The sequence below is a fragment of the Ranitomeya variabilis genome, chromosome 6 (genome assembly GCF_051348905.1).
Source record: "Ranitomeya variabilis isolate aRanVar5 chromosome 6, aRanVar5.hap1, whole genome shotgun sequence".
Taxonomy (NCBI): Eukaryota; Metazoa; Chordata; class Amphibia; order Anura; family Dendrobatidae; genus Ranitomeya; species Ranitomeya variabilis.
In genome coordinates this window covers 580758745-580784539 of record NC_135237.1, presented here as the reverse complement: position 1 = coordinate 580784539, position 25795 = coordinate 580758745, and the positions used below count along the sequence as shown (strand labels likewise).

At 46.6% G+C, this 25795-nt stretch overlaps 1 protein-coding gene across 11 annotated transcripts in view; it reads left to right on the top strand.

The window, feature by feature from the left end:
• The window catches only part of LOC143783165 (kinesin-like protein KIFC3), a 314549-nt gene that overhangs the window by 207723 nt on the left and 81031 nt on the right, over positions 1-25795 (top strand). For 5 of the 11 annotated variants that reach the window (XR_013217103.1, XR_013217101.1, XR_013217102.1 and 2 more), the window contains exons 11-17: positions 18876-19006; positions 19351-19462; positions 19573-19754; positions 20478-20582; positions 20713-20843; positions 20976-21099; positions 21241-21370. Coding sequence is in view for 4 of the 11 variants with exons in the window: in XM_077271524.1 (XP_077127639.1) it covers positions 18876-19006; positions 19351-19462; positions 19573-19754; positions 20478-20582; positions 20713-20843; positions 20976-21099; positions 21241-21370 (915 nt within the window). In the remaining 7 variants the exon portion in view is untranslated. Of the gene's footprint in view, positions 1-18875; positions 19007-19350; positions 19463-19572; positions 19755-20477; positions 20583-20712; positions 20844-20975; positions 21100-21240; positions 21394-23469; positions 24077-25795 lie in introns of those variants that run through there. The other 6 variants (XR_013217104.1, XR_013217105.1, XR_013217106.1 and 3 more) reach the window with 4 other exon arrangements.

Below are 25795 nucleotides of genomic sequence, written 5' to 3'. Positions count from 1 at the left end.
CATAACTCGGTGGAGCGAGTTCTGCCAGGAGAATTGCCTGGCCACATGTGTGTCCGCTGTGACTTCAAGCGTTCCGGAGTCACTTCTGGATTTTGTGGATGTGTTCTCTGAGAAGGGTTGTTCAGAGTTGCCGCCACATCGTCCCTATGACTGTTCTATCAGGTTTAAACCAGGGGCCAAATTGCCTAAAGCAAGGATGTTTAACATCTCCGGTCCGGAGAGACAAGCGTTAAAAGATTACATTGCTGAAAGCTTGAGCAAAGGGCACATCAGGCCGTCATCCTCGCCGGTGGCAGCAGGGTTCTTCTTTGTGAAGAAGAAAGATGGTGGATTACGTCCGTGTTTGGATTTCAGGGAGTTGAACCAGATTACGGTTCGTGATCCATACCCTATGCCACTGATACCAGATTTGTTCAACCAGGTGGCAGGTGCTAAGTGGTTTACCAAGCTTGACCTCAGGGGGGCGTACAACCTCATAAGAGTCCGTCAAGGTGATGAGTGGAAGACGGCTTTTAATACCCCTGAGGGTCTTTTTGAAAATTTGGTGATGCCTTTTGGGGTTAACTAACGCACCTGCAGTGTTCCAACATTTCATCAATGATGTGTTCTCGCATATTTTGGGGAAATTCGTTATCGTGTACCTAGATGACATTCTCATATATTCTTGCGACCGTGATGCTCATTTAGATCATGTCAGGCAGGTGTTACAGCTTCTCAGAGAGAATAAGCTGTATGCTAAACTTGAGAAATGTGTATTTTCTGTTCAAGAGTTGCCTTTCTTGGGTTATATTGTGTCTGCTTCTGGTTTAAAATGGACGCCGCTAAGGTGCAAGCGGTGCTGTATTGGGAACGTCCTGATAACCTGAAAGCACTTCAGCGGTTCCTTGGGTTTTCTAACTACTATAGGAAATTTATCAAGGATTTTTCCATCATTGCTAAACCGCTAACTGACATGACTAAAAAGGGTTCCAATTTCTCCGTTTGGCCTGAGGCTGCTGTGCGCGCATTTGAATTTCTTAAGAACAGTTTTGTTTCGGCCCCCATTCTTGTGCAGCCAGACGTATCTAAACCCTTTGTTGTGGAAGTCGATGCATCTGAGGTAGGTGTGGGGGCGGTACTATCACAAGGCTCATCTTTGAGTGGTTTACGTCCGTGCGCCTATTTCTCCAAGAAACTGTCGTCCGCCGAACGTAACTACGATATCGGCAACAGGGAGTTGTTGGCAATCAATTGGCCTTTGAGGAATGGCGACACTTCTTGGAGGGGTCGGTCCATCAGGTAACTGTTATTACTGATCATAAGAATCTGCTGTATTTGGAGTCAGCCAAGCGTCTGTCTCCCAGGCAGGCTCGCTGGGCATTGTTTTTCACGCGGTTCAATTTTGTGTCACTTACAGACCGGGGTCTAAAAACACTAAGGCGGATGCTCTGTCCAGGTGTTTTCCGGGGGGAGAACCTCTGGAGGATCCAGTACCCATCCTCCAAAAGGGTGTTGTGGTTTCGGCTCTCACTACCGAGGTTGAGGCTGAGATTGCCGAGGCTCAGGAGGAGGTTCCGTCTGAGCTTCCCGTCAACAAATCTTTTGTACCGCTTCATCTCCGCCTAAAGGTTTTGGCGGAGCATCATGATGCCGTCCTGGCTGGTCACCCAGGGGTTAGAGGTACCTTGGAGTTGGTGTCACGTCGGTTTTGGTGGCCCAAGATCCGACAGGATGTGGTCTCATACGTGTCAGCTTGCACCACGTGCACTAGGGCTAAGACGCCCCGCTCCCGTCCTGTTGGCACACTACTTCCTCTTGAGGTACCTAGTAAGCCATGGACGGAAATCTCCATGGATTTCATCACTGATTTGCCCTCATCAGCTGGAAACACGGTCATCTTGGTGATTGTTGATCGTCTTTCTAAAATGTCGCACTTTGTGTCTTTGCCTGCGTTGCCTAACGCTAAGACTCTGGCTCAGGTATTTGTGCAGGAGGTGGTCAGACTTCATGGGGTTCCGTCTGACATCGTGTCTGATAGGGGGTCTCAGTTTGTGGCAAAATTTTGGAGAGCGTTTTGCTCACGGCTGGGAATCAAGTTATCTCATTCTTCGGCGTTTCATCCTCAGTCAAATGGTCAGACTGAGCGTATGAACCAAAATTTGGAACAGTACTTACGCTGCTTTGTCTCTGATAACCAGGAGGAGTGGTCTACCTTTCTTCCTTTGGCTGAGTTTGCCATCAATAATCACCGCCAGGAGCCGTCTGGGGAGTCTCCGTTTTTTTGTGTTTACGGGCTACATCCTCAATTTTGTACCTTGAGTCAGAGGGGCTCTTCTGGCGTTCCGGAGGAGGACCAGTTAGGAACACAATTGTCATCAGTCTGGAGGAGAGTTAAACAGCGCCTGTTGAGTGTGGGTGCTAGGTACAAACTTGTGGCTGACAGTAGGCGTGTGCCAGGTCCGGACCTGAGTGTGGATGACTGGGTGTGGTTATCCACAAAAAACATAAGACTCAAGATACCGTCCCTTAAATTGGGTCCACGGTTTATTGGTCCATTTAGGGTCACCGCCGTCATTAACCCAGTTGCGTACCGATTGGAGCTCCCTACGGTGTATAAGATACACAACGTGTTCCACAGGTCTCTTCTAAAGAAGGTGGTGGGTTCTGTGGACGCGGCACCTATGCCACCTCCAGTCTTGGTGGATGGTAATTTGGAGTTTGAAGTCTCCAAGGTGGTTGACTCTCGTGTAGTGCGTCGCACTTTACAGTACTTGGTACACTGGCGTGGTTATGGGTCTGAGGAGAGGTCCTGGGTACCAGCCTCGCACATTCATGTGGATCGGCTGGTCAGGTTTTTTCACCGCCGTCATCCGGACAAGCCGGGTCCTATAAGCTGTGAGGGCCCTGGGGTCCCTCGTAGAAGGCGGGGTACTGTCATGTCGGACGCTGTTCAGACCAGGTCGTCCGACAGACAGCGGTAATTCCACTTTTGACCACTATTTACTCATTTGCGTCTGCTAGATTTTGTCTAGCTGTTCCGGAGTTAATTTACCTGATCCTCGGATTGGAAGCTGGGCCATTTCCATGGCCTTTAAATAGTTCTCCTGATCATTGTGCGTCGCCGATTATAGCTTCTGTCTTGCGTTGTTATCTCGGTCTGGAGTGGAGAGCTGGTTGTTGGAGATTCGTTGCTGGTGGTGTATATTCCTTCGCCTTATTTACTCCTTCCTATATTTGTGTTTATTTTGCCCTGCACATTTATAGTGTAATCCTGAGTGTCTGTGGCGTGGTGTATATTTTCCTTTATCCTTGTCTGTGCTAACTGTGGGTATTTAAGTATTACCTCTTCACTGGGTGGTCGGTGGAGGTTTCAGCCTAGGGCTGAGCTCAGGAGTTAGGGTGAGGTTCGAGGCCTGAACATGCACACCATCAGTGTAAACTTCAGGTAGAGGGTCAGTCAGGATTTCCCTAGTCTTAGGGAAATTGCAGGAGCCCGGGTTATTAGCTCTCGCTCACCTAGTCTCTCCCTGACAATGGGAACGCAATACCAGGGAAGGGCGAAATGGGGACTTCTAGGCAGATCTATCATCACCCTGTCTGCCCTGAACGTCCCTATATACGTTCTGCACCTATCGTCGAGTGGGAACCTGATCCCTGCCTGACCCTGGCAATAAGCCCTGTTTAGGGAATGACGGGATAGGCACTAGTCGATCTCCACTACAACTGAAGACAGCTGGGATAGACAAACAAGGGGAACACTTATCTTGAGTAGACGCAGAGAGGTAACACAGACGTCTTCCAGCAACACCAAAGTGGAAGATAGCCAACTGCTATAGCTTCAACCTCAACAGGGGGAAATGGAAATGTCACTGTCGATTCCCAGCATCAGACTGGGAGTCTGACACACCTGGACCTGGGTGTTTATAATTAGAGCTGGAGAAAGGTTGCCACTGGGTTAAGGAGTCAGAAGGGTTAAGAAGACCACCCGAGCGTGCTGGGGAAAACCCGAGCAACGAGTACACTCGCTCATCACTACTCCTCACTGGGCGACCTCAGAAGTTCGAGAGTGATGCCACATTTTTTATCGGGATTTTATCTTTACTTAGAGACCAACCATGGCCTGGCTGCTGGCGGTTATATGGCCCCTATGGATTTGGGGTCTTTATGCGGGGTTATAGATGCAAGAAAATGTGTTTTTTTCCCTGGTTAACCCCGATGCTGAAGAAGTATGTCTCATTAATATCAGATTTATATAAATTCACATATTCTATGTATTCTTTCAGTCATATTTCTGTCGCAGGTGCAACACTTCTCTTCCCTGGACAAAGGTGTCTAGTGTGCACATGGCGCCATCAGGGCATTACTGCCCTGACTGGTGTATGGGGCCCAATGAGCAGAGGGGCCTGCATCGCGCCCCTTCTCTTCTGCTCATCGGGCCCTAGCCGCAGGATTCTGCCAGTGTAGTTGTTGAGGGAGGATCTAAAGTGATCCTTCACGGTTGACTCAGTGATTTCCAAATTGATCTACAGGGCGTTGCCGGCAACTGAAAATGACCAGACGGAGACGTGTGTCTCTGTTTGGGGGGATCGAGCAGATCTCTGAGCCCCCGTTTATTGTGTATCATTTTTCATAATCATAGAAATTATACTTCAACCAATCAGCATAAGAACACGCTCACAGTTCTTAACCTATAAGAATGCAGGAACAGTCTGTACGTCAAAGTCTCGTAGAACAATACACCCTCAGTCTCATGTCCTGTCCAGATTGCAATAATCAAGGTCTCATAACAGCTGTGAACTTTACCTAGTAACAAAATTAATCTTAAAACAGCAAGATGGAGTCGAAAAGCACAAAATGGAGAATCCTTCTTAATTTGTTCATTCACATAGTAACTGAACCTGCGTCCGGGACACAGGTTCAGTTAAACTCTATTGCCGTGCAGGCCCGGGCCCGCTTGGCAATAATTAAAAGCCACCAGCCAATCAGAGGCTGGCAGCTGACGTCGGCATGCACGTCGCTGGCATATGACGTTATTGTTACTGGCGAGTGCACGCTTGAACTGTGTCAGGAACCCTTCCGGATCCCACCAATCTGTCTCGGTTCACGGGGAAGATACCGTTATCAGCCCCACCACTCACACCAATTTGTCACGAACCAGGGTTGTTTGGTTGGCCCTGGTTCCTTCTGAAGGGGATTTATCTATATCCCACTTCCCAGTTCCGGTTTGGAACTTGCAGCTCTGACGCCCCCCTTACCCTCAGGTCAGTCAGGGTACTGCACCTAGGGTAATCAGTCACCAAAAAGGCTGCCGGCTATGTACTGGCTACTGGGCACGCTGCAGCGAGGGCGTATATAACTACTCCCACTCAGGCGGGAACAATAATTATCAACGCTGCCTTCGCTACAAAGCCTCCCAAACGCACAGAACAAAGTAGCCTGCCACCAGCTCCGATTTTTTCCAAGGATTAACAGGTCCGGAGCCAACCCAAATCAGTAGCGTAATTCACTTCAGAGGACGCGACAGTACGTTATAGAAAAGGGAGAGACAAGCTAGTAATTTTATATTTTACTCCGAAAAAAGGTAGGCAGTGTTTACAAACTATAGAAAGAAATTATAAAGGAGACAATATGATATGTACTGTACAATACAAATTATAAATAAAATGGGATTAAAATTGAAAAGAACACTTGCAGGTCGTTCAGATCATTTCATATCATCATGGCTGGCCGTGGGCTTTGTAGGATGCACACATCTAGATGCATATCACATCAGTACGCAGTTAGACCCCGAACACAAAGGCTTCAGAAGACTGCTTGCTTCACTACTTGTTTCTTAGCCTAAAACCCAGGCACTCCCTCTGCGGTGACATCAGTTAGCGGCTGAAACCTCCCCTTTTCTTAGAATTTGAAAACTATTTTTACGCATATCTCACTGTATGAATCCCATATACGAACTGCACCAGGTTCCCAGGGTGCACCATATCGGGGCTATTCTTTTAAGTGTGAGCACGGTGCAATTACATAAACCGCTTAAGGAGAAATCCACGCTTTGCCTCCTTGCATTTAGCTGCTAGCGCTTTCGGTGAGTGATAGATCTATCGATGGGCATCTGGAATATATAATTCTTATATCCCTAGCCTGGATCGGTGCCCCTATTTATTACATTAATAGAACAAAGAATCTCAACAAAGAAAGTACCAGTTTTGGCCGGTGTTCGATGGAAGGGAGGAATGTTGTGTATCCGCTTTTTGGGCTCCCCTGGTGGTTGCTGGTGGTACTGGTGACTTGTTTGCACTTTGCTTCTTCTGTTCACCTGCTTCCATCAGTGTTTGGGAGTTTCCTATTTAGCCTTGCTCTCCAGTCATTTCCTTGCCGGTCATCATTGTAACCAGAGCCTTCGGTTGCATGTTCCTGCTACTAGTCTGCTGATCAGCTAAGTGGACTTTGTCCTTTTGTTTTGTACCTTTTGTCCAGTTTGCAGTTTTTGTAATTCTCTGTAGCTGGAAGCTCTTGCGGGCTGAAATTGCCACTCCTGTGTCATGAGTTGACACAGGAGTCTTAAAGTAATTTCAGGATGGTTTTTGAAAGGGTTTTCAGTTGACCGTGAAGTCCTCTTTTGTATCCTTCTGCTATCTAGTAAGTGGACCTCTCTTTGCTAAATCTACTTTCATACTGTGTATGTCTTTTCCTCTTAATTCACCGTTATTACATGTGGGGGGCTGCTATCATCTTTTGGGGTATTTCCCTAGAGGTAAGCCAGGTCTGTTTCTTCCTCTACCAGGCGTAGTTAGTCCTCCGGCTGGCGCGTGGCATATAGGAAGCCGTAGGTATGCTCCCTGGCTACTGTTAGTTGTGTGGTAGATTTAGCTCACGGTCAACTCGAGTTTCCATCACCCGAGAGCTCGTTCGTTACTTATATGTTTCTTACGTTCCCATGCCATTGGGAACCATGACAGTATGACCGGCCTGTGTTAAACTTATTGGCAGAAGAAAGGAGAGAAAAAAGAAGTCTGTAAATTTATTATTTATTTTTTTTTTTTCCCTTTTTCCTCTATGCTTGCTCCATAGTTGGATCTGTTGTATTTCAGCTTTAATTACAGCCTTTGTCTTTCTCTCCTTATAATCCTTGAATGGCTCTGAGCTCACTTGTTTAAAGATGGATCCTCAGAGTTTGGCTGCAGGTTTAAATAATCTTGCTACGAAGGTTCAAAATTTACAAGATTTTGTTATACATGCTCCTATTTCTGAACCTAAAATCCCTACACCAGAGGTGTTTTCCGGAGATAGATCTCGGTTTTTGAATTTCAAATATAATTGTAAATTATTCCTTTCTCTCAGACCTCACTCCTCAGGAGATCCTGTCCAGCAGGTTAAGATTGTAATCTCTTTGCTGCGAGGTGACCCTCAAAATTGGGCATTTTCATTGGCACCAGGGGATCCTGCGTTGCTCAATGTGGATGCGTTTTTCCTGGCTTTAGGGTTGCTTTATGAGGAACCTAATTTGGAGATTCAAGCTGAAAAAGCTTTGATAGCCCTATCTCAAGGGCAAGATGAAGCGGAGATATACTGCCAAAAATTTCGTAGGTGGTCTGTGCTTACTCAGTGGAATGAGTGCGCCTTAGCGGCAAATTTCAGAGAGGGCCTTTCTGATGCCGTTAAAGATGTTATGGTCGGGTTCCCTGCGCCTACAGGTCTGAATGAGTCCATGACAATGGCAATTCAGATTGATCGGCGTTTGCGGGAGCGCAAACCCGTGCACCATTTGGCGGTATCTTCTGAAGAGACGCCAGAGAAAATGCAATGTGACAGAGTTATGTCCAGAAGCGAGCGGCAGAATTATAGGCGTAAAAATGGGTTATGCTTCTATTGTGGTGATTCTGCTCATGTTATATCGGCATGCTCTAAGCGTACTAGGAAGGTTGACAAGTCTATTTCAATTGGCACTTTACAGTCCAAATTTATTTTGTCTGTAACCTTGATTTGTTCATTATCAGTTATTACCGTGGATGCCTATGTAGACTCTGGCGCCGCTCTGAGTCTTATGGACTGGTCCTTTGCCAGGCGCTGTGGGTTTGATTTAGAGCCTCTGGAAGTCCCTATACCTCTGAAGGGTATTGATTCTACACCTTTGGCTTGTGATAAACCACAGTTCTGGACGCAAGTGACTATGCGTATGACTCCAGACCATCAGGAGGTGATTCGCTTCCTTGTGTTGTACAATTTACATGATGTTTTGGTGCTTGGATTACCATGGTTACAGTCTCATAACCCAGTCCTTGACTGGAAAGCTATGTCTGTGTTAAGCTGGGGATGTCGGGGGGCTCATGGGGACACTCCTTTGGTGTCCATTTCGTCATCTATTCCATCTGAGATTCCGGCATTTTTGTCTGATTATCGTGATATTTTTGAAGAGCCTAAAATTGGTTCACTCCCTCCTCACAGGGATTGTGATTGCGCCATAGATCTGATTCCTAAAAAAGGAAAGAAGCTGCTCAAACAATGCACACCACGCACAATAAGACGAACATGATAATATGCTAATATCAAAAGGGGGATTTTTATTGACACATGACAACTTCAAAACATATAAAACATAATTAAAACCAGTACAAACATCAATTGGCACATGATCATGTTACATGTATAAAAATACAAAATTCAGGTCTGCAAAAACCGGTGTATATATAGAAAAAGTCCCTTTTGGCTCATGGAGCTAACAAATCTTAAACAGGTAAGTGCAACACCCTTATAGGGGCCCGAGAACGATCCACCAAACCTGGAGGAACCAATAGAGCATGAGCGCTCAGCTGCAGGGCAGAGCCACTCAGTGCAGTAACATGAGAAAAGATTGATAAGGTCCCGGGAAATCCAATGTCCCTAATAAGACAAAGGGGCTGAACATACCCAAAATTAGGAGGGCATACACACCGGTACCGGCCGCAGACAAAGTATGTGCCAAAGAAGACATGTGTCTTCTTTGGCACATACTTTGTCTGCGGCCGGTACCGGTGTGTATGCCCTCCTAATTTTGGGTATGTTCAGCCCCTTTGTCTTATTAGGGACATTGGATTTCCCGGGACCTTATCAATCTTTTCTCATGTTACTGCACTGAGTGGCTCTGCCCTGCAGCTGAGCGCTCATGCTCTATTGGTTCCTCCAGGTTTGGTGGATCGTTCTCGGGCCCCTATAAGGGTGTTGCACTTACCTGTTTAAGATTTGTTAGCTCCATGAGCCAAAAGGGACTTTTTCTATATATACACCGGTTTTTGCAGACCTGAATTTTGTATTTTTATACATGTAACATGATCATGTGCCAATTGATGTTTGTACTGGTTTTAATTATGTTTTATATGTTTTGAAGTTGTCATGTGTCAATAAAAATCCCCCTTTTGATATTAGCATATTATCATGTTCGTCTTATTGTGCGTGGTGTGCATTGTTTGAGCAGCTTCTTTCCTTTTTTGTGTATCTGCCCCTTGGCTGCTTCGTTGCACCCCGCTTCTATCGCTTATTATAGGTTATATTGGTAGTGCGCTCTACTTTTTGCATTTCATAGATCTGATTCCTGGCAGTAAATTTCCAAAGGGTCGTTTGTTTAACCTATCTGTACCTGAACATGCTGCTATGCGCGAGTATATTAAGGAGTCCCTGGAAAAGGGACATATTCGTCCTTCTTCATCACCTTTAGGAGCCGGTTTTTTCTTTGTCTCTAAAAAGGATGGCTCTCTGAGGCCTTGTATTGATTATCGACTCCTGAATAAAATTACAGTCAAATATCAGTATCCGTTGCCTTTGCTGACTGATTTGTTTGCTCGCATAAGGGGGGCTAAGTGGTTCTCTAAGATTGATCTTCGTGGGGCGTATAATTTGGTGCGAATTAAGCAGGGGGATGAGTGGAAAACCGCATTTAATACGCCTGAGGGCCATTTTGAGTATTTGGTAATGCCTTTCTAATGCACCTTCTGTCTTTCAGTCCTTAATGCATGATATTTTCCGTGAATATTTGGATAAATTTATGATAGTGTACTTGGATGATATTTTGATTTTTTCTGAGGACTGGGAGTCTCATGTTCAGCAGGTCAGGAGGGTTTTTCAGGTTTTGCGGGAGAATTCTTTGTGTGTAAAGGGTTCAAAGTGTGTTTTTGGGGTTCAAAAAATTTCATTTTTGGGGTATATTTTTTCCCCTTCTTCTATTGAGATGGACCCTGTCAAGGTTCGGGCTATTTACGACTGGACGCAGCCTACTTCTCTGAAGAGTCTCCAGAAATTCTTGGGCTTTGCTAATTTTTATCGTCGATTTATAGCTGGTTTTTCTGGCGTTGCTAAACCTCTGACGGATTTGACTAAAAAGGGTTCTGATGTTGCCAATTGGTCCCCTGCTGCCGTGGAGGCCTTTCGGGAGCTTAAGCGCCGCTTTTTGTCTGCCCCTGTGTTGCGCCAGCCTGATGTTTCTCTTCCCTTTCAGGTTGAGGTTGATGCTTCCGAGATCGGAGCGGGGGCGGTTTTGTCGCAGAAAAGTTCCGATTGCTCAGTGATGAGACCTTGTGCGTTCTTTTCGCGAAAATTTTCGGCCGCCGAGCGAAACTATGATGTTGGTAATCGGGAGCTTTTGGCCATGAAGTGGGCATTTGAGGAGTGGCGTCATTGGCTTGAGGGTGCCAGACATCAGGTGGTAGTTTTGACTGATCACAAGAATTTAATTTATTTGGAGTCTGCCAGGCGCCTGAATCCTAGACAGGCACGTTGGTCGTTGTTCTTTTCCCGGTTTAATTTTGTGGTCTCGTACTTACCGGGTTCTAGGAATGTGAAGGCAGATGCTCTTTCTAGGAGTTTTGAGCCTGACTCTCCTGGGAATTCTGAACCTGCTGGTGTCCTTAAGGATGGAGTGGTTTTGTCTGCTGTCTCTCCAGATTTGCGACGTGCTTTGCAAGAATTTCAGGCGGATAGACCTGATCGTTGTCCGTCTGGTAGACTGTTTGTTCCTGACGAGTGGACCACTAGAGTCATCTCGGAAGTTCATTCTTCTACTCTGGCAGGTCATCCGGGAATTTTTGGCACCAGAGATTTGGTGGCTAGATCCTTCTGGTGGCCTTCCCTGTCTCGAGATGTGCGTGTTTTTGTGCAGTCTTGCGATGTGTGTGCTCGGGCCAAGCCTTGTTGTTCTAGGGCTAGTGGGTTGTTGTTGCCCTTGCCTATTCCGAAGAGGCCTTGGACGCATATCTCTATGGACTTTATCTCGGACCTCCCTGTTTCTCAGAAGATGTCTGTCATCTGGGTGGTGTGTGACCGTTTTTCTAAAATGGTTCATTTGGTGCCATTGCCTAAGTTGCCTTCCTCATCTGAGTTGGTCCCTCTGTTTTTTCAAAATGTGGTTCGCTTGCATGGTATTCCGGAAAACATCGTTTCTGACAGGGGTACCCAGTTCGTGTCTAGATTTTGGCGGGCAGTCTGTGCCAGGTTGGGCATTGATTTGTCTTTTTCGTCTGCATTCCATCCTCAGACCAATGGCCAGACGGAACGAACTAATCAAACTTTGGAGACTTATTTGAGGTGTTTTGTGTCTGCGGATCAGGATGATTGGGTTGCCTTTCTGCTGTTGGCGGAGTTTGCTCTTAATAATCGGGCTAGTTCTGCCACTTTGGTTTCTCCTTTCTTTTGCAATTCAGGGTTTCATCCGTGTTTTTCATCTGGTCAGGTTGAATCTTCGGATTGTCCTGGAGTGGATGCGGTAGTGGATCGGTTGCATCAGATTTGGGGACAAGTGGTGGATAATTTGGAATTGTCCCAGGAGAGGACTCAGCAGTTTGCTAACCGCCGTCGTCGTGTTGGCCCCCACCTTCGTGTTGGGGACTTGGTGTGGTTGTCTTCCCGTTTTGTCCCTATGAGGGTTTCTTCTCCCAAATTTAAGCCTCGGTTCATCGGTCCTTATAGGATTTTGGAGATTCTTAACCCTGTTTCCTTTCGTTTGGACCTCCCGGCATCTTTCGCTATCCATAATGTGTTCCATCGGTCGTTGTTGCGGAGATATGAGGTACCGGTGGTTCCTTCTACTGAACCTCCTGCTCCTGTGCTGGTGGAGGGTGAATTGGAGTACGTCGTAGAGAAGATCTTGGACTCCCGTATTTCCAGACGGAGACTTGAATATCTGGTTAAATGGAAAGGCTATGGTCAGGAAGATAATTCTTGGGTAACTGCCTCTGATGTTCATGCCTCGGATTTGGTTCGTGCCTTTCATAGGGCTCATCCAGATCGCCCTGGCGGTTCTTGTGAGGGTTCGGTGCCCCCTCCTTAAGGGGAGGGTACTGTTGTGTATCCGCTTTTTGGGCTCCCCTGGTGGTTGCTGGTGGTACTGGTGACTTGTTTGCACTTTGCTTCTTCTGTTCACCTGCTTCCATCAGTGTTTGGGAGTTTCCTATTTAGCCTTGCTCTCCAGTCATTTCCTTGCCGGTCATCATTGTAACCAGAGCCTTCGGTTGCATGTTCCTGCTACTAGTCTGCTGATCAGCTAAGTGGACTTTGTCCTTTTGTTTTGTACCTTTTGTCCAGTTTGCAGTTTTTGTAATTCTCTGTAGCTGGAAGCTCTTGTGGGCTGAAATTGCCACTCCTGTGTCATGAGTTGACACAGGAGTCTTAAAGTAATTTCAGGATGGTTTTTGAAAGGGTTTTCAGTTGACCGTGAAGTCCTCTTTTGTATCCTTCTGCTATCTAGTAAGTGGACCTCTCTTTGCTAAATCTACTTTCATACTGTGTATGTCTTTTCCTCTTAATTCACCGTTATTACATGTGGGGGGCTGCTATCATCTTTTGGGGTATTTCCCTAGAGGTAAGCCAGGTCTGTTTCTTCCTCTACCAGGCGTAGTTAGTCCTCCGGCTGGCGCGTGGCATATAGGAAGCCGTAGGTATGCTCCCTGGCTACTGTTAGTTGTGTGGTAGATTTAGCTCACGGTCAACTCGAGTTTCCATCACCCGAGAGCTCGTTCGTTACTTATATGTTTCTTACGTTCCCATGCCATTGGGAACCATGACAGAGGAATGAGGAGTCTAGGGAGAATTGTCTGCCCAGCATAGAGCTATAAAAAATTATTTTGGTGGGAGGGAAAATGAGGGGTTTTGGATTGCGCACACACACACAAGCAGCAGGCAGAGAGAGAAGGGGGGGGGGGGGTCGGAATGGCCCCCAGCGTGTCTCTGGAAAGCTATGTAACTTCTGAAACCAAACTCACAATGACATTTTTACATTATCGTGACAAACTGCATGGAGGAAGCATCGCCACAGGAGCGCGGCCAGGTAAGGAGAGAGTGTTTTTTTTTTTTGTTGTTTTTTTTTTAATTGAAAGCGGCACGGAGGCAGGATGGGAGACATGGGAGAAGAATGGAGACACGGGGGGAAGAATGGAGACACGGGGCAGGATGGGAGACAATGGGGCATGATGGGAGACGATGCGGCAGGATGGGAGACGATGGGGCGGGATGGAGACAAATGGGCAGGATGGGAGACGGGGCAAGATGGAGATACCAGGGGCAGGATGGAGACAGATGGGGCAGGATGGAGACATGGGGGAAGAATAGAGACACGGGGCAGGATGGGAGATGATGGGGCAGGATGGAGACATGTGGGGAAGAATAGAGACACAGGGGGCAGGATGGGAGATAATGGGGCAGAATGGAGACAAATGGGCAGTATGGAGATGATGGGTAGGATGGAGACACGGAGCAGGATGGAGACAGATGGGGCAGGATGGGAGACAGATGGGGCGGGATGGGAGACAGATGGGGCGGGATGGGAGACAGATGAGGCGGGGTGGGAGACAGATGGGGCAGGGTGGGAGACCGATGGGGCAGGATTGGAGACACGGGGCAGGATTGGAGACACGGGGCAGGATGGAGATACAAAGGGCAGGATGGAGACAGATGGGGAAGGATCTTGGGGCAGGATGGAGACAGACAGATTTGGCAGGATCATGGGACAGGCTTGATACAATGGAGAAAGATGGGGCAGGATCACGGGGTAGAAGGGGCAGGATCACGGGACGGATGGGGCAGGATGGGACATCACATGTGGGCAGAATGGATACTCCTGAAGGCAGTATGAGAGAACATATGGGGCCAGGATGGGAGAACATATGGCTGGATCAAGGAATGAGACAAACAGGGGCCAGGATGGGGGATATTATTACCATAAGGGCTAATTAAGGGACATTATTACTACAGTGATTTATTTATTTTATTTTTTGAGGATACTGTTTTAAATGTGGGATGTGGTCCTGTTACTGTGCAAGTGTGACACTACACCAGATGAAGGAAAAAAGGTGACCGTTTAGAAGTTGGGGAAAAAATTAAGTAATGTGTTCTGTAAGCGGTGCTCTAGATAACTGTGTAATTTCCTGCAGACACCGGTGATCACTGTATTACCTGTACACTGACATTATATACAGAGCTCCTGTGTATAATGTCACTGGTGATCACTGTATTACCTGTACACTGTACACTATATACAGAGCTCCTGTGCATAATGTCACTGGTGATCCCTGTATTACCTGTACACAGACACTGTATGCTAAGTACAGATCTCCTGTGTATAATGGCACTTATGGTAATATTAGTATTGTGTTTTTTTTATTAATGATCAGTATTGTAGTATTCAGTTACTGTGGTGGTAATATGTTGTCCGGCCATGGTGTGACAATCACTATGTGGTGGTAATATGTGGTCTAGTCATGATATGGTAGTATTTGTTCCTTGTATGTGGTATTATTGGTCACTATGTGGTGGTATTATGTGGTCTGGACATGGTGTGGTGGTATTTGTCCCTTGTATGTGATATTGTTTGGTCACTGTGGTGGTAATATGTGGTCTGGACATGGTGTGGCGGTATTTGTTCCTTGTATGTGGTATTATAGGTCACTATGTGGAGGTAATATGGTGTCTGGTCATGTTGAGGTGGTATTTGTCCCCTGTATGTGATATTATTGGTCATTTTAAACATTGAAAAATACAAATATACCTAAATTGTATTGGATATTTTAACAAATGATTAATAGGATAGAGTAGTGCTCAGTCAAAAGAGTCTACCTTGTCGTGGTAGCGGCTTAAAAAATCTTTTGACCAAAACCAAAGCTGCTGGCTATCTGTGATCTGGTGATGGGAACTGTTAATGTATGTTTAGTGAGAAGTGAAGTTTTTCCAAGAGAGAGCTGTGGGGCTGTGGAGAGTTCAAGGGGTGGAGCCTGGGCGAGGTCTCAAGGGGGCCCTGAAAATGTTGCCAGTATGGGGCCCCGAAATTCCTAGTGGCAGCCCTGACTGTCCATGTAAAATATTTCCCTTGAGCGGACAAAAGGTTTCCTCCACTTTGCTATTTATGTGTAAATACCGATACCCTTTTGCTGTCCAACTCTCTGAAAAGAATTTTCCTGCCTCAATGACCGGTCCATTGTATAGCTCTTTGTCTATGCATTATGCATTCATCTTCATGGCCTTTGCCCTACAAGAGGCTCTTGCATGTTAATTAAGCTGGTTCTCTATTCATTGTTCTACTTGTAGTCATCTATTGTCTAAGAGATTGCCAGCTCCTATTCCCATACTGCAAATGGGAGAGGGATAAAAAGGGAGGGGAATATGGGGACCTCCAGAGATCTTTAATAATTTCTATGACAGATGACACCGGAGAGATCACTCAGATCCCACCGCTGCCACCGGTTGTCATGGGAGCACAACTCCACTGCCCCAATCATCAAGGCAATTATCTGTTGAGTGATGGACGAGGCCACGGCTGCTTCCACTACTAGGCAGGTTATTGGGGAACTCGCCGTTTGTGTATGGTATACAGACCTCTGATTCCAGAGCCCGGGATATATATATACCCCGGTACGGTCACAGCCAGCTCCCCAATAACAGCAGCACCTAGTGGTTCTTTTTATCAGTCGTTTATACGGGCCGCTTGGACGCCTGTTTCAGAGAGCGTTTGGCTTCACGGGTGCAGATTTCAGAGCAAGAGGAATAGATATGACATTTTTTATTTAATCCGGAAGGATAGGCAGTGTTTATAAAAAAAAATAAAAAAAATAGATAGATAGATAGATAGATATAGATATATATAGATATATATATATAGATACAAAATGGGAACAAGCAACACCGTATATACAATTATATAAAATAAAAAGGAATAATGAAAGAGAAGTACTCAACCTGATGTCACGGAAATGGCTCTGAGATTAGTGGAATGAGGAACCCCAGGAAATAGGTCAGAACCTAGAATAAGCTGCACGTTCCAAGAACTGACAAAGACTCCAGTCCAGTTTCTGCTTTTTATTAGCTCTAAGTTACGTAAGCACACACCTCTCTTTGATGACCTCACATGGGGCTGTTTGTGGGATGTTCTCAGCCCTTCAGGATTTTATGAGATTCCCAACTTACAAGATATGCTCACCTCTGAAGGTCACAGGCATTAGATATTGACATCATAGTTTCTATTGTGATTTTACCTTTATGCAGAGACCAAATATGACAGGTATAGCATCATCTATCAGGCCCATGGTGAGTGAAGTGTCTATGAAAGATGCTTCGAGGGCAAAATTTACCTCTGTGTGAACAGATTTTATTTTGGTATCTAGTTCCCAGAAAAGATTTTTCCTGTTTAATTATTTGGACACTGCAGGGAGTCACCGCTTCATAGGAGATGAGGTGTTGGCTTGTCTCTCTTCTGGAGATATCTTATGGATTTTAATTTTTATATGACAAAAAGGTTTTGTGCAAAGAGGTTGGGGGTTTGCAGCAGCTCTGGTGGTGGTGAGGTGGTGGGTTCATTGCAGGTTGTAGCATTTCCTGAAGGAATTGGCTTTCCTGGTTACATCTGAAGGGTTCGATCGTGGAAGACAATCAGATATGCTGTGCGCATGAGTTCCAGAGGACAGGGAACGATCAGGAGAAGTATTGAAGATAGTTGTAGGCGGAAAATACAAGGTTGCAGGAGAGAAGGATGTCTTATGAGGACTGGTGGGGAAGCAGTGAAGGCAGACGTGGACAGCAGCGAGGGTAGAGTCATAGGAGCAGCGAGGTTGAAAGCAGAGGAGCAGTGAGGGTGGAGGCTGGGGAACAGCGAGGTTGGAGGAGCAGCGCAGGTGGAAGTGGAGATGCAGCAAGGATGGAGGTGGGGGAACAGCGTGGGTGATGGCGAGGACAGAGGTGCAGCAAGGTTGGAGGAGCAGCGAGGGTGGAAGAACAATCATGGTGGACGCAGAGGAGCAGCGAGGCTGGAGGAGCAGTGAGGAGAAAAGCAGAGGAGCAGTGAGAGTGGAGATGAGGAACATTGAGGGTGGAGGAGCCATGAAGGTGGAAGTGGAGGAGCAGCAAGGGTGGAGGAGCAGCTATGATGGAAATGGAAGAGCAACGAGAGTGGAGGAGGTGGGGAGCAGCGAGGGCGGAGGACGTAGGGAACAGCGAGGTGGAGGAGTAATGAGGGTAGAAGAAGAGGAGCAGTGAGATTGGAGACAGGGAACAGCAAGGGTGGAGGAGCAACGAGAGTGTAAGCAGAGGAGCAGCGAGGATGGAGGCGCAACGATGGTGGAGATGGAGGAGAAACAATGGAGGAAATAGAGGAGCAGCAAGGGTGGATGCGAGGGCGAAGGCAGAGGAGCAGTGGAGACGGAGGATCAGCGAGGGAGGAGGCAGGTGGAGCAGTGAAGGAGGAGGTGTAGTCGGGGCAGAGGTAGATTAATCAGTCAGCAGAGTTATTGGAGGTGCAAGTGTTAGCAGGAAGACCACAGAAGAGAATCTTGCAGTAGTCCAGGTGGGAGATGATGAGGGCATGCCCTCAACATTTCAGTAGATTCAGAGTTTAGGAAAATACTAATTCTGGAAATATTTTTGAGCTGGAGGCAGCAAGAGGTGGTTGTGGCTTGAATGTGTGTTTTAAAGGACAGGGAAGAATAAAAAGTTACTCTGAGGCAGCGGATGTCTGGTACAGGGGAAAGTGTGATTTATTGTGATATAGATCAGGAAGAGAGGTGAGATGGAAGAAAAGGAGTTTGATTTTGTCCACATTGTGCTTTAGGAAGCGAGAGGAGAAGAAGGGTATGGCAGCTAGACACTCTGGGATTCTGGACATCAGAGAGGTGACATCTGGGCCAGAAATGTAGATCTGCGTGTCATCAGCATATAGGTGGTACTGGAAGCCATGGGACCTTAGGAGTTGCCACAGGCCAAAGGTATAAATAGAGAAAAGTAGGGGTCCCAGGACATGGCCTTGAGGGACCCCAACAGAGAGCTGGCAGGATGAGGAGGTAATGCGGGAGTGGGAGACTCTAAATGTGTGGTTAGAAAGTTATGAGGAGATCCCGGAGAGAGCAAGATGTGTGATACCTAGGTCTAGGAGGAGTAGCACAGAGTTATGTAGTAGGCAGAGGACGGGTCTAGGAGGAGGAGCACAGAGTAATGTAGTAGGCAGAGGACAGGTCTAGGATGAGGAGGACAGAGTAATGTAGTAGGCAGAGGACGGGTCTAGGAGGAGTAGCACAGAGTTATGTAGTAGGCAGAGGACAGGTCTAGGAGGAGGAGCACAGAGTAATGTAGTAGGCAGAGGACGGGTCTAAAAGGAGGAGCATAGAGTAATGTAGAAGGCAGAGGACGGGTCTAGAAGGAGGAGCATAGAGTAATGTAGAAGGCAGAGGACACTTCCAGGAGGAGGAGCACAGAATAGTGTAGGAATGTAGAACTGGTGGAGAAAGACATTTCAACCTATATAACTATATGTAACAATGAGCTTCTGCCTGATACTTCTCTCCATAAAGTGTATCTCCAGTGTGTGTCCTGTATATACCATATAGTATGGAGTTGGGGGTCAGTCAGTGAACGGCATTTATTATATGTAGTCACCATCTATACCATATAACACACAGGGATGCAGAGCCGCCTGGCATCGCTCCAGCCCGTCATCAAGAATATGAAGACCAATTATAACAGTCTGAGGAGCCAAGTGCGGATATTCTCACAGTTCTATGAGGCGTCCATAACAGAGGCCCGGAGACAGGTGTGGACTGGACAAAGGGCTTGGAAATGGAGAATTGAGTAGGGAGAGGGAACTTGGTAGTTGGTTGCAAAGAGTAAGAGCTAGGATAAGGAGCTGGGTACAATGGAAAGAAGCTGCAGAGCGGGTGGGCTGGAGCACAGTAGGAGCTGGAGCACGGGAGTTGTGTGTGTGTGTGTGTGTGTGTGTGTGTGTATGTGTGTGGAGCGGGAGAGCCCAATGTGTGCAGACAGCAGGGCTGAGGAGAGAGAGATGGGTGTGGAGGGCTGAGACAGAATTGGAGAGTGCAGCTTAGAGGCTGTCCATGTGGTCTCTATCAGACCGTAAGACTATCTTGTGTTCTGCAGATCTGTGCTGCCGTCACGGATGTGTCTGAAGCAAACAAGGATCTCCTACAGAAATACCAGCGAGAGCTGCGTCTGCGGAAGCGGTACCATGAGCAGCTGGTGGAGCTGAAGGGTGAGTTGTTTGCCCCGGGCCTGGTGACTTCTCTCTACTCGTGGCCCCTGGAAGGGTCACTATACCCAGGCACCAGTTCAGATATGACTGTATCTTCTATCTCTGATCAGGAAACATCCGTGTTCTGTGCAGAGTGAGGCCACATGTGGACCCTGGAGATGTGGAAGGTTCCACAGCCTCCACCATCATCACTGATGTCAGCGATGACACCAAACTATCCCTCCTCTATAAAGGAAAAGACAGGAACTTCACCTTGGATAAAGTCTTCCTGCCTCACACCACCCAGGAGGAGGTCTGACCTTAAAGATGGATGTCAGAACAGATTAGATTGTTTGAGTCTTGTGGAAAGATCTAATTGTCTGAGGGTTGTGGGAGGATCCAATTATCTGAGGACTGTGCGGAAATCACATTGTCTAGCTGTGAGAGCTAGCTCTGATTGGCTAGTGAATGATTTGTTGGAGCTCTGGTTGGTCGGAGATTGATCGGATATTGAGGGAAGCTCTTGGCTGATGACATAGCTCTGGTTGGCCCATGACTGGGGGGGATCTCTTGTTTGGTCCATTACTAGGGGAGCCCCTGTTTGGCCAGTGACTGAGGGGGAGCTCTGGATGGCCTGTGACTGGGGGGAGATATTATTTGGTCTGTGACTGGGGAGAGCCCTGGTTTGCCTGTGACTGTAGGGAGCCCTGGTTGGCCCGTGTCTGGAGGGAGCTCTGTTTGGCCGATGACTGGGGGGGGGGAAGCTCTGGATGGCTTATGACTAGGGGGAGCTCTGGATGGCCCGTCACTGGGGGGAGCTTTAGTTGGCTCGTGACTGGGGGGAGCTCTGGATGGCCCATGACTGGGGGGAGCCCTAGATGACCCGTGACTGGGGGGGAGCTCTGGATGGCCTGCGACTTGGGAGCTCTGATTAATTGGTGATGGTGGGAGAAGCTCTGATTGACCACTGCTATGAAGGGGGCTGTGATTGGCTTGCATTGCTTTGTGTCTGCCACATGTTCCTCTACCTTTCCAGGTCTTTCAGGAGATTGAGCCAGTGGTCATGTCCTGCATCAGCGGCTACAACGTCTGCATCTTTGCTTATGGACAGACGGGATCTGGAAAAACCTACACTATGGAGGTAATTACTGAAAAAGCTGTGGCACGTAGACACACGCTGTGGGCTGTGATGTGGATGTCATCCATTCATGGAGATCTGTGCACTTCTCACAAAGATGAGGGTTGTCATTTTGTGTGTCTCCTCCCATCAGGGCACAGTTGAGAACCCAGGTATTAACCAGAAGGCCCTGCAGGTTCTGTACCAGGAGATGGAAGCTCGGAGGGGCCTTTGGAATTACCAGGTCAGCCTCAGCATGGTGGAGATCTACAACGAGGTCATCAGGTAAGTTCTGCGGGCCTCCCATGATGGTCTCGACCCCAGACTATAGCTCCCTTCAACCACTACCCTAGCCATTTCCTGTTGCGGTTATGAGGTTTTACAAGCCCCTAGTTGTCCTGTCCCCTCCATTGACAGAGACCTCCTCTCCCATGACCCCCAGGAGAAGTTGGACATCAAGCTTAACCCGGATGGCAGTGGGCAGCTCCATGTGCCCGGACTTACCAATAAGGAGGTCAGGAGCCTCCGCCACATTAAAAAGGTAAGGACCAGTATTGTGTTATGGCCCCTGATGAGTCTCCATGTCAGGAGATCTCAATGAGCCACCACACAGGGGCTGTAATACCCAGAACTGAGCATATGTGGGTAAGAGCGCTGACGCTCTAATACTCTGCTCTAACAGCTCCTGTCCCTGGGAAAAAGAAACAGAGCGACGTTCTGCACGAACATGAACGAGCGCAGCTCCCGATCCCACGCGTTACTCACCATCACCATCTCTGGGCAAGAGCTGAGCTCGGGGGTCATCACTACAGGTACTCATCATTACTACAGATCCTCATCAGGACTACACATACTCATCATTACTACAGGTACTCAGCAGTACTATAGGTACTCATCATTACTACGGATCCTCAACAGGACTACACATACTCATTACTACACATACTTGTCAGAAAAATATGAATTATTTTCCATTGTTCTGGGGACACAATCAGAGCTGGCCTACTACTCATCCCACTATTGGTATATGTAGGACCAAATCCAAACACAGCCCCTCTCTCTCTGTGAATTTCCACCCCCCTCCCTTCAAGCAAATGGTCTGATGTAACCGTGAATGCATTTTTCCCTCCAAAAAGATCTTTGTCTTCTAAGCAAAACACTCAAAGTCCAATTCAATAATACACCTTAATTCCAGAAACATGAAAATTAGATTTCCAGGATCTGGGCACTTGGGGTTACGCATGGCAGCATTTTGCGGCATTTAGGGCTATCAGAAACCTGGGAAATGAATTTCTGGCCACCAGCAAATCACAGACATACCGTGTGTGGACTCTAAAAATGGTAAAATTGCAGGGGAAAAAATAATGCCAGTATCTTTTGCCTGTGAGCTTCCAGTCCAAAGATAGGAAGAAAATAAGTTATCGATAACTTTCAAAGATGTGTACCTCCCAGAAAACAGCCATTATGTGAGGTCAGCAAAGTGGGAGGTCTTAGTTTTATGTCCGAAGCATAAAACAGGATCGTCCATCTTTGGCATGCATTCAGAACCAGGACAGACAGACACCATGCTGTGGTACTGGATCATTTCTTTGGGATCTCTCCTCCCCTCATACCTGTGACTGAGATTTAGTACGTTTCATCCCTTTTATTTCATAACTGTTTGTACATATTTGTCTCTTTTGTAAACACTGCCGATTCTTCCAGAGTAAAATTATAAATTTGCTAGCTTCATTCTTCTTGCTCTATGAGCGATCCGCCACGTACTCCATGCAAATTCACGTGACCAAACGGGTGTCCGATCCACCTGTACTGTAAGAGGTCGGTGGTGGCAGCATAGTTTTTGTATTTATGTGGTGTTGGGGACTTGATGGTGACTGGATCGGGGTATATATATGTTCCTACCAGGAACCGGGGGTATATATACATCCCGTCACATCACGTCCCACAATATTCAACATAAATTAGAGCAGCTGCGCCCTTTTTCTTATCCTCTGTCAATACCCTTATTGGCCAGCAGGGTAAGGGGGCGCCAGAGAGCTGCAAGTTCCTTACCAAGTTCGTGACAATACTCATCATTACTACAGGTACTCATCATTACTACGGATCCTTATTAGGACTACACATGCTCATCATTACTACGGATCCTCCAGACTATACATGCTCATCATTACAACAGGTACTCATCATTACTACACATGCTCATCATTACTACACATGCTCATCATTACTACAGGTACTCATTATTGCTACAGGCACTCATCATTACGTACTCATCATTACTACAGATACTCATTATTACTACACATACCCATCATTACTGCATGTCAGGAAATATTAAGAAATTCTGATTACTTCAATTACACATACAGAGCTCTCAGCTGCAGTTTCCTCTGCCTGCCAGCACAAGGCTGTAATTCTAAGCCACTTTTTCTCCCTCCCCCCTGCTATATGGCTGTAATGTGAGGCCAGCATGCTAGCAACATCCACGGAGGAATTTTTATGGCTCCGTGCTGCGAAAGTCAGTCCTCTGTCTTAGCCCTTCATCACCCCTCCCGCCTGATACCTGCTCAAACTGATACGGCAACTTTCCAAACTGCATGGGACTCTTTTGTTCTTGAAAAGTTATGTATAATGGCACCGATCAGGGATAGAGATATAAGGGTTACATATTCCGAGTGTCCACCGAGAAATCTATAACTCGCTGAAATCGCTAGGATCTAAGCCCAACGAAATGCAACGAACGGATTTCTCCGTAATCGGGTCATATGTCTACATAACTCTTGTCAATACTCTAAGAAAGGGGAGTATTTAGCCTCTGAGTGAGGTCACCACAGGGTGAGTGCCTTGGTTTTGGACACGGAGATAAGTGAGTGAGCCATCAGTCTTCACTAGTCTTTTGTCCCGTGTCTAGCTGCGAGACAGATGTGTGATGCATATAGATGTGTGCCCAACCCCCACAGCACATGGTCAGCCATGAGATGAAATGATATAAACGGTAAGTGTTTTTCAACTTTAATCCCATGTTATTTGCAATTGTACTGTATATATGATACTTGTCAACTTTTATAATACCTTTTTATACTTCTGTGAACACTGCCTACCTTTTTTGGAGTAATATATATAAAATTACTAGTTTTGTTTCTCCTTGCTCTATAATGAACTGTCACATCCTCTGAAGTGAATTATGCTACTAATCTGGGTTTGCTCCGGACCCGTTATTAAGACATCGGAGCTGGTGGCAGCAGATTTGTCCTGTGCGTTTGGGAGGCTGTGGAACATACTCATCATTACTATACATACCCATCATTATGGGCAGCAAGGTGGCTCAGTGGTTAGCACTGCAGCCTTACAGCGCTGGAGTCCTGGGTTCAAATCCCACCAAGGACAACATCTGCAAGGAGTTTGTATGTTCTCCCCGTGTTTTCGTGGGTTTCCTCCGGTCACTCCAGACATACTAATAGGAAATTTAGATTGTGAGCCCCATCGGGGACAGCGATGATAATGTGTGCAAACTGTAAAGCGCTGCGGAATATATTAGCCCTATATGAAAATAAAGATTATTATTACTACACATACTCATCATTGTACTCATCATTACAACATATACTCATCATTACTAAAGGTCCTCATCACTATACCTTTTCATCATTACTACATGTCCTCGTCCGTATACCGTCTCATCACTACTGCAGGTCCTCGTCACTATACTTTCTCACTACTACAGGTCCTCTTCACTATACCTTCTCATCACTAGTACAGGTCCTCATCAGTATACCTTCTCCTCACTACTACAGGTCCTCATCAGTATACCTTCTCATCATTACTTCAGGTCCTCTTCACTATACCTTCTCATCACTACTTCAGGTCCTCGTCACTATACCTTCTCACTACTACAGGTCCTCATCAGTATACCTTCTCATCATTACTTCAGGTCCTCTTCACTATACCTTCTCATCACTACTTCAGGTCCTCGTCACTATACCTTCTCACTACTACAGGTCCTCTTCACTATACCTTCTCATCACTACTACAGGTCCTCATCAGTATACCTTATCATTACTACAGGTCCTCATCACTATACCTTTTCATCATTACTACAGATACTCATCACTATACTTTCATCACTGCTACAAGTCCTCATCACCACCATAGTTGCACAACATGTCTAAGGCTGCTCATTATTAATACCAGAGCACATGATTACTACATAATATTACTACTAGACCTTAATAATGCAGCTAACATCTGTTCTTCACACAAGATTTTAATAAACAGAAAATTTATTTAGGAATAATATGGACGGCACAGATGGCACCCATCTACCGCAAAAGGTGCAGTACTACATCAGAATTTTGTCTCCCAGACATGGAGTTTCTGCACCTGGCCAAATATTACACGATCATAGTGCAGAGAACTCACCCCGCCCCTGTGAGGCCACCCATGCGCATGTGGCCCAGTTACCCATCTGAGATAACGGGAACCAGTCACCCATCTGTAATGGTCACAGCTGCAGGTCAGAGCTACCAGAAGGAAATTATCCCCCACCACACTCTGGGCTGCTGGTAATAATCATTTTTTTACAACTACACAACATATCTATGTGAACCGTACCCCTAGTCTCCCCCGCAACCCTAATTTACCCTGCACTCCTTATCTCCGCTACACCCCTAATCTATCCCATGCTCCTAATTTACCCTGCACTTTTAAACTCCTATGCAGCCTTAACCTCTCCCACGCCCTTAGTTTCCCCATATCCTTAACTTCTGCAGGGGCTGGGGGTTGTCACGTTAATGTATGAAATAGTGTATAAATTTCACTTAGTTTTCCTTGTTATCACACACACTGCGGGCTAGTCCGACCCCCCCATCTCTTCGCTTCTGCTGCTGTGTGTGAATCCTAAACCTCTCATTCCCTCTCCCCACAAGAATGTTTATGGCCCCTGTAGCTGCGGTAGACAATTCTCCCATCTAGTACCAGCTGAAACTGGTATAGTCTCTCTCAAAAGACATGAGGTTCTTTGTTCTATTATAGTGAGATATTGGGCCACCGATTTGGGCTAGAAAAATAAGGAGTACATATTGCGAATTGCCATCGGTAGATCTGTCAACCACTGTAAGCGCTAGTAGCTAAACACAACTAGTACAAAGTGCGGATTTCTCCTGAACTGTGTGGAACAGCTGTCCCGAGTCTAGACTCTTTGAATAGCTAATTTCAATATAAGATGAATGATGCGTGTG